The sequence below is a fragment of the Galeopterus variegatus genome, unplaced genomic scaffold (genome assembly GCF_000696425.1).
Source record: "Galeopterus variegatus unplaced genomic scaffold, G_variegatus-3.0.2 Scaffold3984, whole genome shotgun sequence".
Classification (NCBI taxonomy): domain Eukaryota; kingdom Metazoa; phylum Chordata; class Mammalia; order Dermoptera; family Cynocephalidae; genus Galeopterus; species Galeopterus variegatus.
The window spans coordinates 163,331-176,186 of NW_007730095.1; the positions used below are offsets into that span (position 1 = coordinate 163,331).

A 12,856-nucleotide genomic window follows, 5' to 3' on the forward strand; every position below is an offset into this window, starting at 1 on the left:
TGCAGTCCCGTTGCCGGTCCCCGGTCCGGTGCGGGGGCAACACTGAGGGTTGCAATCCGTTGCCGGACACGGAAAAAGACAAAAGACAAAAAAAAAAAAAAAATTTTAAAGAAATGGCTGTGTTTTCCACGAACCTAGTTTTTACAAGGAATTGCACTGCAGATCCTAATGGGCCATTGTTTTGATATTATTACAGCTACATATGCTATTCATTGCAACTTTTTTGCCTAAGAAAATTGAACAAATTATGAAAAAAAGAAATAGGAACCATTCAGGGAAGCTTATATGTTTCCACAAAGGGAGGGCTCAGCCTTTCAGGGGTTAAGCCTTGAAGTGGTGTAGAGTCTAATGTTCAAGCTATAGGTACCTACAGGGGAGTGCCTTTGATCAAAGTTATGTAGCTGCGAGGTCTGAAGAATTAGCTCATTGCCCAACAGAGCACCAGAGTAAAAAGATTCAGTCTTGTGAACCAGGCAGAGTAGTTCTTTACACATAGCTTCACTTACTTTGACCCAGCAATTTCCCTCCTAGGTATATCTAACAGAAATGCATTGGTATATGTACCAAAAAACATGGGCAGTAGTGTTTAGAAAAGCACCGTAGCCTGCCTACACAGGAAACAACCCAAATGTCTATGAACAATAAATGGAATGGATACATTGTGGTATATTCCTACCATGGAATACTATCCAGCAGTGAAAACATACGAACTATAACTATGTGCAACAATATGTATGAATTTCACAAATAAAGTATTGCACAAAGGAAGCCAGACACAAAAGAGTATTACTACTATCTGATTCCATTTATATAAAGCTCTAAAATAGGTAAAATCAATCTATAGTATACTTAGAGTATGTATATTTTTCTCTCTATATATAAAACATTGAGTTAAAAAAATTAAGGTGTCATCTGGTACCATCAAGGAGCTCATAGTCTGATATCTTGTCAACTGAATGCTTGAAATGTGTAATGTTGGAGTACAGCCTTGCTCACCTTCTCAGCAGGTATCTAAACAATTTTCAAGGTCAGACTTTGGGGCGAATAAAATGTTAAAGTAATTTATTCATTCTAGTTCTACTCAGTTTCCTTCAGAAGCTGTCAAAGAACAAAAATAGCATGTGATCAGTTATTGAGAGATATGATAAATTTGCAGATTATTTATGTGCAATTTTTTAATTATTTTACCATTTGCTAATATTTATAGAGAACCAGAAAAGAAACAAGAAACTAAGATCAGTGAATTGTTTTGGTTGTTACTAGTGATTTAAGTTGACCTTGAATAGTGCCAGGTGACTTCGCATTGAAAGCAAATAGATTGCAGTGATGTGTCAATCATGATGTCAAATAGTTGAAAATGAATATTTCAAGTTATGGAGGGAGGGCTGTTATTTTGGTTTAAAAAAAATTTTAACAGACTATTTTTCAGAGCAGTTTTAGGCTCATAGCAATATTGAGCAGAAGGTACAGAGATTTCCCATATACCCCTGCCCCTCCACATGCACAGCCTTCCCCATTATCAACATCTCACACCAAAATGGTATAGTTGTTACAATGGATGAACCTGTATTGACACATCATCATCTCCATAGTTTACGTTTGGGTTCATTCTTGGTGGTGTACAGTCTATGGATTTTGACAAATGTATAATGGCATGTATCCATATGTCATTGTAGTATCATACAGAATAGTCTCACTGCCCTAAAAATCCTTGGTGCTCTGCCTGTTCATCCCTTCCTCCTCCCACCCCTGGCAACCACTGATCCTTGTACAGTCTCCATGGTTTTTGCCAGATTGTCATATAGTTGGAATCATACAGGATGTAGCCTTTTCAGACTGTCTCTTTTCACTCAATAATAAGCACTTAAGTTTTCTCCATGTGTTTTTGTTGCTTGATAGCTCATTTCTTTTTAGTGCTGAATAATATCCCATTTTCTGGATGTACCACAGTCTACTTATCCATTCACCTACTGAAGGACATGTTGGTTGCCTCAAGTTTTGGCAATTGTTAATAAAGCAGCTATAAATACCCATGTGCAGGTTTTTGTGTGGACATAAGTTTTCAGCTTCTTTGGGTAAATACCAAGGAGCATGATTGTTGGATTGTATTGTAAAAGTACATCACTGGGTTTTTTGTGTATGGGTAATTTGGGTGCATCATGAAGCAGTATTCAGTCATCTATGGGTCTTCAAGAGTTTTTATCCATTCAGAATTTTTGAGGTATTTTGTTTCTTTTTTGTTTTTTTCTTTCTAAGTCATTTTCTACCTGTTATACATGCCCATAAGATTTGTAGTGGTAAAAAGCCAAAAACAGCCTAACTGTTCCTCAGGGAGTGATTGGGTAAGGAAAAGGAAGTTTTGGGTAAATAATGCCTAATACCTCCATACAGTGGTATGTTATAAAACCAGTATGAATGAAATTGTAAAGAATTATCTATTGAAATAGTATTATTAAGCCAAAAAAATTCAAGTTAATGGTATAATCCCTTTTTAGTATCTCTCAAAAATATGTATATGTTTCCATAAATGATCTGAAAGGTTATATATCAAGGTCTTAACAGGTCATTAGTGGGTAGAATTATAAGGTTTCTGTGTGTGTCTTTTTGCTTGCTTTTTTTTTTTTCTGTAATGAAAACAGATTTTATTAAACAATAAAAGAAAATGATGCCTTAAAATTTTTAAATCATCTTCATCCTATTATGCACATTGCTTGTTAGGCAAATTTTGCTAATTAGTCAAAAATGAATATATGTGATTCAACAGTTCACATTTTTAAAATGTTTATTCACTACATTAAAGGAATGTTGTGCCTAAATAGTGTTAAAAATAAAGTAAATCAGAAAAAAGAGAAACTTTTAAAAAAACAAACTGAATATTTTAAGATGCATAAAAGATTGCAAAATTATCCCATGGTGTGTCACAAATACAAATATGCATAAAAGTCTGAATACTCACTTCAACAACAGTATTTGATCATATTTCTTTCAGCTAAAGCATCTATTATCTAAAGACTCTATTCATGCACCTATTATCTAAAATAATTTATTTTAGCCTTTCTTTGTTTTACCTTTTCACCATTATTGTAGATGACCATATTCAACTGTGGGGCAAACATTTTTCTTCTTGTCTCATGATTATTTCTTTGGATTTTTCAAGTTTTATTACAGTACAGAATTCTGTGGATTTCTCTTACAGTGAATTCTATGAACCCAATGCCCTCATGATGGAAGAAGAAGGAGCCATAATTGCTGGTCTGTTGGTGGGTCTGAATGTCATTGATGCCAATTTCTGTATGAAAGGAGAAGATTTGGACTCTCAGGTATGGGAAAGATACTCAGTTACCAATTGTGTCACTCTGAATTCTGTTATCTAAGAATTTGTATTGATTAGATTATATCAACCAGATTAGAGGAAATTCTGTGAGTCATAAATACAAGGGGTCTTCAAAGAGTTCATGGAAAGATGCGTATTATCTTTTAATTCTACTTTTCCACACACTTTCTGAAATACCCTCTAGGATTTTCTTTCATTTCAATGAGAATATAAAATATTTGTTTTTTTCTTCCAACTTCGCACATTTATGCATTATGAATGTTTTCCAAATTCTTGGCTGTTATCCCTGTTAAATATGTATATGCATTGTGTGTGTGTGTGTGAATGAGAGTATAAATACACATGTACACTAAAACATATACTAAAAGCCAGTATAGCATAAGAGTTAAGAGCAAAATCTCTGAGGCCAAAGCGCTTAGGTTCAAATTCTGACTTCCTCATTTTCTACCTGAATATATTTTATAGCTACTTAGTTTCTTGGTGCTTCAGATTCCTTGATGTAATACAGGGATAAAAAAAGAATATCTGTTAAAAGGATTATTGTGAAGAATAAAGGTGTTAGTAAATGTAATACACTTAGAACAGGGCCTAGCACATGTTAATTGCCCAATAAATAAAGCTGCTGCTTTAGCTATGACATTTTCTCACCCCTTCTGTGTGAAATGCTTTGATGAATTTCTGTTAAATTTCATTCTGGGAAAATGAAAAAGGAAGTATATTTTGATCTGGATTTTAAAACAGAAGTAAGCTGAATAAAAAATGGCAATCTTGAAAAATTAAGACATTAGTGAAAAGTTTGGAAGAACAGATATGAGAATGTTAGCGGTGGTCATCTTGGGGTGGTTGAGATTTGGGGTATTTTATATTACTTCTTTTTGTTTATCTGTATTTTCTGAAATTTCTACAAGGAATGTGCATTATTTTTGTAATTATAAGTGTGTGTGTGTGTGTGTGTGTGTGTGTGTGTGTGTGTGTGTGTGTGGCTGGTATGGGGATCCAAACCCTTGACTTTGGTGCTTGGTGTTGTTAACATCTCACTCTGTAATTATAATTTTTAAAAAGTTATTCCAAAAAGTGAATAGGGGGGCCGGCCCGGTGGCGCACTGCTACAGGATCCCACATACAGACCGGTTCCCGCTCACTGGCTGAGCGAGGTGCGGGCGCGACACCGAGGGTTGCAATCCCGTTGCCGGTCCCGGTCCGGTACGGGTGCAACACTGAGGGTTGCGATCCGTTGCCGGACACGAAGAAAGACAAAAGGAAAAAAAAAAAAAGTGAATAGGGATTCAGTAGCAGATTACCTGAAAAAAGCAAAAGAGAAAAAAACTTTAAACCTTATTTATACAGGTTGAGTATTCCTTATCTGAAGTGCTTGGGACCAGAAATGTTTCAGATTTCAGATTCTGATTTACATATTCATTACATACATAATGAGGTATCTTGGGGATGTGACCCAAGTCCAAACACAAAGTTCATTTATGTTTTATATGCACCTTATACACATAGCCTTAAGGTAATTTTATTCACTGTTTTTAATAATTTTGTGCATGAAACACATAAACTGTCATATTGAGGTCAGATGTGGAATTTTCCACTTGTGGCATCATGTCAGAACTCAAAAAATTTTGGATTTTGGATCTTAGTCATGATCTGGTCTTTTAGTCTTATTGACTTAATCTTGATTCCTTACTTCCAACCCTTGTCAATTCTTTATTATACTAAAAGAAAAATGTTAAATTTTCATCATAAATTTCTGGTAATTGTCATGTCCATATTTTTATTTTGAGTGCCTGGAAAGAGATATTGTGTTATGCCTTGGAAAACTATCTCATTTTATATTAAATTTTAAAAATTCTCTCTGTAGGTTGGAGTTATAGATTTTTCAATGTATCTGAAGGATGGGAACAGCAGTAAAGGTAGTGAAGGGTATGTATAAAGAAAATTAGATTTCTTTTTTTCTCTTATGTAATATATTTTTTCCTTTGGTAGTATTTAACGTATACAGCACTACTGCTTTAACAGACTCATCAAAAGATTTTCTGATGATACTGCTTTAATAAAGTCTTTCCAAAAATGTCTCACTATTGTGCCTACTGCTAAACCATGAAAAGGTTTTTAGTTCAGTGATTTTCCTGCTATGTGGTTTAGGGGCAAACAAAACAAAAATTTATAGAAATAACTAAATTCTTCATCTCTTAAAGTAGTGTTTGAAAACATGGTCTTCTTGACCAGAGGGATTACATTGTCAATTTGCTTAAGTTTAAAAAGTATTCATTATGGTACTTAGTAATTAGAGATCAGAAGTGCACCTTGTACCCTTTATAACCTTAGCAGTTGAATGCATAATTGGTCTGATGTTTTTAACCTTGGACATGAGCTAAGATTATAGCACTTGTTCTTTTGGTAGTTGTACAAGTTCATTGCCTTGATTTTGTCTTTCTGCTGAAAAGTCTGGCTGTTTAAGTTTTGCCTATTATAGATTAGCTGGTTCTAGAAGCAAACCTCCTTTTTCCACACTTTATTTTCTTATGTAAGAATAAACACTTAATCTTTACAAAAGTCTTTTATACCATTCACTTTGAATATATCTCACTTAAAGGCAAATATACAGCCTTTGAGAACAACTATTGAACCAGAGTAAGCTTAATTCAATTCCTATGACAAATTGAAAATTATTACTGTAAATAATACTAGCGGCTGAAAAACCTATTAGCTTGCAAGAAGAAAATTTTTGTCCTTTAAGTGCCTCTGATAGATTGTAACATCATACCTATAATATAAGTCATTATGGTTTATAAGTTATAACAAGGCCTTTATTAATGTGGGTTTTTTTGTTTTGTTTTGTTTTTCATTTTAAACTTCAAGTCTTTCTTATTGATATGTTTAGGTGGTTATACATCAGGTCTGTCTTCTGGTTGAGTTTACCTGTGCCACAATTTTCTTCCCATGTTTTATGAAAATGGGGGGGTGGGGGGGAGGCGGGGATCTTGGTATTTCTAATGTTATTTATTTTATTTCTATTTCCTCTCTTTTTTCTCCCCAGAGATGGCCAGATTACTGCAATTCTGGACCAGAAGAACTATGTAGAAGAACTCAACAGACATCTGAAGTAAAGAATGAATAAATAATATTACTTAACTGGGGATTTTTGAAGGGAAGGATAAAACAATGGGCAAAGAGGATAAATTCAGACAATACTCAACAAATATATATAGAATTTCTGCTTGTCAGGCACTGAGTTAGGCACTGGATAGATGGCATTTAACTGTTTTGGTGACCTTTAGTGAAAGGTAGTATAAGATTAGTATGTAATTATAACTCTAGTGATTAACTAAACACATTCAGTTAAGAATTTTAAAGTATGTGACATATAAACTTGTAATTGGTGGCCTTCTTGGGTCAGTAGATACATATTTCAGGACTGACCTTGGGTAAACCACTCATTACTTTAGTATCTTTAGATTAATCATATCTCCTTACTTCCTTGCATTTCTCATTTATACACTGAATTGATAGTTTTAAATTACCCTCTCTTCACCATCACTACCATTAATTTACCAAATACTCACCAAGTAATTTCAGAACTGTTCAGAACATGAAACAGTTTCTTGTCTCCTGAGGAGAGCTATTCAGAAGCTGTGGTTTTCTCAAGTACTTTGATGTTCTTGTTATCCTAAGACTGCTGCGTAATTCAGAAGAATAATTGATATAACTGTTAATATCTTAATTGTGGTTCTCTTATAAAAGATAGCCATTTTTAATTTAAGTAACACCTGTTAATATGATTATATTAGTATTAATTGAGTAGTCTTGGTTGCTGGCAAATTCAAGAAGAATTTAAGTATATTTTCTCTGGGGACCAAGAACCAATAATGACTGTAATGAACTATGGAGATATTAGCCAAGCAAAGTCATGGTTACAATTGACAATGGAATACGTATAAACATGACACTATTATTTATTCTTTCCGCGCCTTAGTTTCTTTATCTGTAATTGGTGATAACTAGCACATAGGGTTGTTAAAAGGAATAAGTGAAATAATACAAGTAAAACAATTTTTTTTTTTACTTTCTTTTTTGAAAGTAAAACAGTTTTTTTTTTTTTTACTTTCTTTTTAGCAGGTAAAATAATTTAGAAGAAGGCTTGATTCATTTAAGCACCTAATTTATGTAACTACTTATTATCATGTATAGGTAAACCTTAAAATTTACTGTGTAGTAATTAGCTCTTTTGTTTCTCTGAAGAAATACTTTCTCAATACAAACTCCAGTGCCAAAGATATAGCAGTTAAGGCAGACACTGCCCTTTGTAAGCTGTCTTAGAGCCTACGAGTCTATCAAGAATTGTGGACATTAGACAATGAATTATAAGTGTGATGGGTGTTTAAAAAGGAATTATAGGGTACTGTTCTGTTTTTCAAAAGAGACTGTTATGGTTTTTTGGGTTTTTCTTCTCTTGATAGTGCGACTGTAAACAATCTTCAGGCAAAAGTAGATGCATTAGAAAAATCCAACACTAAACTGACAGAGGAGGTAAGTGTTTTAGAAATTCTTTGATTGACTTGTAGAATTTAATTATGTGCATTAGTGGAACCAATAATAACTATGTAACCTTGGAAATGAAGGACTTGATTTTTCAGATAATATTTTCTGTAGCACATAACTCCTTGTTCTGACTAGAATCGCCAGTGGGCTTCTCACAGGGGTCTCATTTACCCAGTTGGACTATGTAGGCATCAGACTACTGGCTCAGTGGACTGGCTGATTATGTATACTGGTTTCTTTTGTGGGAATGTTTTGTCTGGGCTAGCCTAGACTAAATGTTTAGCATATTGCATGATATTCATCATTTATTCATTCGGTAAACGTTTGGGGCACTATTTATGTGCTCGAACTAGACAAAGATTTATATGTGCCAGGCATTGATTTATGTGTTCCAGATTGGCCAACTCCCCACCCCGCCACATCTTTATTTTCTCCTTGGGACAGTGAGATTGATAAAATAAAGAGCACTGGTAAGAAGACCAGTAATCCCTGCTCATATGTCATTCTACTTGTATGTCATATGCTCCTGAGTAAGTCAGTCACTTGACCTGTAAGAGACTCTGTTCCCTTACTGGCAAATGAGGGTATTTATACTTCCCCTTTCAAACTCACAATTTCTCTGAAGATCAGATAAGAATATATATGTGAACTCTTAGAAAAGTCCATAAAATGAGAACAGAAAAATAACTTCATGTTTTACTTCTGATTAATAAAGACATTTTTTTTCCTAACTTACCAAAGACTAAGCTACAGATTTTTTCTTTAATAGCATTAGATGTTTCTATGAAAAATCTTTTTTTTTTTTTGTCTTTTGTCTTTTTTCATGTCCGGCAACGGATCGCAACCCTCAGTGTCGCGCCCGGACCGGACCGGGACCGGCAATGGGATCGCAACCCTCGGTGTTGCACCCGCACCTCGCTCAGCCAGTGAGCCGCCGGTCTGGATGTGGGATCCGAACCCTCGGCGGGAGCGCCACTGCACTCCCAAGCGGCGCACTGTAGCAGTGCGCCACCGGGCCGGCCCTCTATGAAAAATCTTAAATAAAATTATCCAGGTGGAAAAGAGTTTATCATCTCTATTTTTAATTATAATAATCCTGTTACATACAGTGGGATAAATTTGTTTTAAAAAAAAAAAAATCAAACTAAAGCACTAGTCAGGAAGATGCCATTTAATTGTTTTTTTTTTTTTTTCAGAATGAACATTTTTATTGTCATAATTTTAAAATGCCTTCTATATTTCTCAGCTCTATGGGCTTCATTTTTGGTTGAAGATTCTTAATTATATGTTATTAAAACTTTAATTTATGGATATGACCCTTAGAATCTTTTTTTTTTTTTCTTTAAAAAGATGACCGGTAAGGGGATCTTAACCCTTGACTTGGTGTTGTCAGCACCACGCTCTCAAGTGAGCTAACCAGCCATCCCTATATAGGGATCCGAACCCACGGCCTTGGTGTTATCAGTACCTCACTCTCCCAAGTGAGCCACGGGCCAGCCCTGACCCTTAGTATCTTATCCCACAAATCTGTTGGAATATTCAGCACAAATTTTCTACTCTGGTTCTGCTGCTACTATACTCAGGCAGACTGGCATAGCAATTAAGCAAGGTCTCTAAAGCTAGACTACTTAGGTTCATGTCCTGGCTCTGGTACTTGCTAGCTTTCTAATCCTGGGCCAATTACTTAAGCCTCTATTCCTTGGTTTACTTCCTTTAAAATGGGATTAATAGTAATAATATTTTGTAAGATTGTTATGCAAATTAAATAATTTAATACATGCTAAGGGCCTAGAACAGTGCCTGACATATCATAAGCACTCAATAAATGTAGTTGTTAATTTTGTTTAGTCACAAGACTTGTCTTCCTGAGTTAGATTTATTATACTAACAAAATTCGTTTATTCATTTAAACTTTGAACTTTTAGAGATAGGTAAGCACTGTGTGTATTTTTTAGAGAGAAGATAAGGCTAATCAGTTCTGTCTCTTCTCATTTCTACTTTTGGATTTAAGAGAGCCAGTAAAAAAAAATAATAACAGACCTCTTTACCCGTCCTGAGTTCTGAACCAGTATGAAAAAATGAGAAAAATTAAGCAGATAAAGATATAAATATCCATTTTATTATTGGTAAAGCTAAATTAGAAAGCCCACTTAGCTCTGCAGCCATAATCAATTTTCCTGATACTTTCTCTTAAACCAAGATCTTGGAACTAAATATCTGTCTGACGGCAAACTTGCATCTAATGAACCCAAGAATTGGCCCTACTTGCCCAGAATTGGGCAATCTTTACACATTATGAGGCCTGAGGAGCAGGGAAAGAAATGGGCTTCCCAGCCTGCCTCCAGAAAGCATGCCTGAGCCCAGCTGCTCTGTACTTACCATGTTAGAACAGGAACCAAGCAGAATCTGCATCTGCTGCTAGTGAGGAGACAACAAAAAGGGACCAACTAGCCTGGCTAGTTCCTCCTCCCAGCCTCACTCATGCACCTTCATATTCTCTGGGGGTAATTGAGTTTAGTAGGTGCAGAGAAGGAAAAAGTGTTTCCACCTTAATTTTCCCTCCTATGGAATGGGATATAAATGTTTTCCCATAGCAATATACTTCTAATAACATTACCTTATTTTTTAGGTGCTGAAATGAAAAATCTCTTTAATGCTTAATAGCATCTTTTAAAGTGAGAACTTTGGAGTTATTTCTTTTATTTTTATTTAACCTACTTTCAAAATATTTCTCCTAAGTTCCCTATAAGACATTTTTATTGGATTATAGCTTGCTTGCTTTCGAAGAATATCCAAGCCTGAAAATTATGTCCTAGCAGATCATAAATTATCTTATACCATGTTAATAAAAGAAAAATAAAAGATTATTTTTAAAATTTTATCAACAGCTTGCAGTTGCAAACAACAGGATTATTACCTTGCAAGAAGAAATGGAACGAGTTAAAGAGGAAAGCTCCTACATATTGGAATCCAATCGGAAGGTTAATCTTACTAGATTTATAAAATATTCATAGAGAGCATGTCAGTGTGTTATTGGTAGGGGGGAGTCTCTAGAGTAGTGTTGAAAGCAGCAAGCATTTGCATGTATCAAGCACACTGTTTTCACTTAGACTCCATAATTGAATGGGTTATGCCCCTTCTCCTACAAGATGCTTCTTGGCTTCACAGCCACCTATATCTGTTTAGAGACTTCGAGAAACAGTCTGTTCCAGTTTCTTTATGTGCTAATGATTTGTACTGCATTTGGCTGTTATATTTGTTACATTAAATATACCATCATTTTTACACCATGTTATTGTTTTATAAGAAGTGATACCTCATTTATCTGGTATCACTGGGAGAGAGTTACCGTATAAATGATTTTCTAGATAACTTAATCCCTTAAAGCACCAAACTCTTTATACATGTCTAATCAAATTTTTATAAACCTATGTATTGCATTATTCCAAGCTTTCTTAGAGGACTAATTTATTTATTTATTTATTTATTTTTTGTGACCGGTAAGGGGATCGTAACCCTTGGCTTGGTGTCATCCGCACCACACTCACACCAGTGAGCGCACCAGCCATCCCTATATAGGATCCAAACCCGTGGCCTCAGCGCTCCCAGCGCTGCACTCTCCTGAGTGAGCCACGGGGTCAGCCCAATTAGAGGACTAATCTAACACATTTAGCCCTTTATGGTGACTGAGGGTTATATTTATTAACATTGGCAATTCTGTACTAAATTATAACAGTGCTAATTTAGGGGGCTGTTGAAATTAATAGAGCTTCTAGTACCTACACGTAAATATTCCCAGGTTGCTGTGGGTGGTTTTTTTTCTGCATTTTATGATTTCACTAGCAATCTCTTACTTCTTACTGCTGCTAGTGTTGCTATCTCTGGAAAGGTCTCTCCACTTCCTTTTACGTTCATCTTCTGTGACCTAGGAACCCAAATATCCACAGTTATTAAAATTGTCCCTAAAAAGTAGCTAGGCTCTGAGTGGGGACTGAAGCAGTTTTCTATGAGTAAAGTGCCTGACTTTAATGCATGGACTTCATGAAAACAACTGTGACTGCCCAGAATTTTTTGATGACCTACTTATTTTTAACTGTGATCTCTCTGGATGGTTGACAACACCAGATGTGACATCTCTGGAGAGTGAATGTATAATCATTTTTAAACCTTTGTCCCAACTCATATTTTGCAGTGAAAATTAGTTATTTTTAGAGGCTGAATTTTAAAACTTCCACCACCTGGTTTGGTAACCTATCTTAGGATTTTAAATAAAGTGGCAGAAAACCTCCAGTTCAGCTCAACTTTTTAAATTTCACTAGACTTCTTCAACTTCTTAATTGTCTTCGTTTATTGTTATGCCTGCTTAGATATGATCATTTTTCCTTACTAAATAGCAGTTCTAGTATCTGCTAATTCTGTATAGATTATTTAAATCCTTAAATATGCTCTATTTTATTTATCTTTTAAGGGTCCTAAGCAAGACAGAACTTCAGAAGGACAAGCACTAAGTGAAGCAAGAAAGCATTTAAAGGAGGAGACTCAATTACGATTGGTAAACTTTGCTTAAGTTCAAAAAGGAAGTCATTAAATGATAACAGCCTACTTAGATTGGGGTTTTTTTTGGCGGCTGGCCAGTACAGGGATCCGAACCCTTGACCTCGGTATTATAACACTGTGCTCTAACCAGCTGAGCTTACCGGCCAGCCCCCTATTAGAGTTTTTATCTTACAGACCAAGATCAGGAATATCAGTAGTACTCTAAAAAATTTTTATGGATCTCATAAAACTATTACTCAGTCTTTTTAACCCACCTTCCCTATAATGCTTTCACAATCCATTTTCTGAGTATTCTCAATAGCAATAAGATTTTGCCAATCTTTTTGTTTGTTCGTTTGATTTTATAGTTTGTATAACAGGAACATTAGGTACGTAGAACCTACTTTTTTTTTTTTTTTTTTTTTTTTTTTTTTTTTTTTT

General features: G+C 35.0%; 1 protein-coding gene across 5 annotated transcripts in view; it reads left to right on the plus strand.

Moving 5' to 3' along the window:
- Positions 1–12,856, plus strand: part of RUFY3 (RUN and FYVE domain containing 3) — a 69,949-nt gene that overhangs the window by 38,116 nt on the left and 18,977 nt on the right. For all 5 annotated transcript variants that reach the window (XM_008586438.1, XM_008586437.1, XM_008586439.1 and 2 more), the window contains 6 exons: positions 3,197–3,320; positions 5,199–5,260; positions 6,378–6,443; positions 7,798–7,867; positions 10,768–10,860; positions 12,348–12,431. In XM_008586438.1, coding sequence (XP_008584660.1) covers positions 3,197–3,320; positions 5,199–5,260; positions 6,378–6,443; positions 7,798–7,867; positions 10,768–10,860; positions 12,348–12,431 — 499 coding nt within the window. The remainder of the gene's footprint in view (positions 1–3,196; positions 3,321–5,198; positions 5,261–6,377; positions 6,444–7,797; positions 7,868–10,767; positions 10,861–12,347; positions 12,432–12,856) is intronic.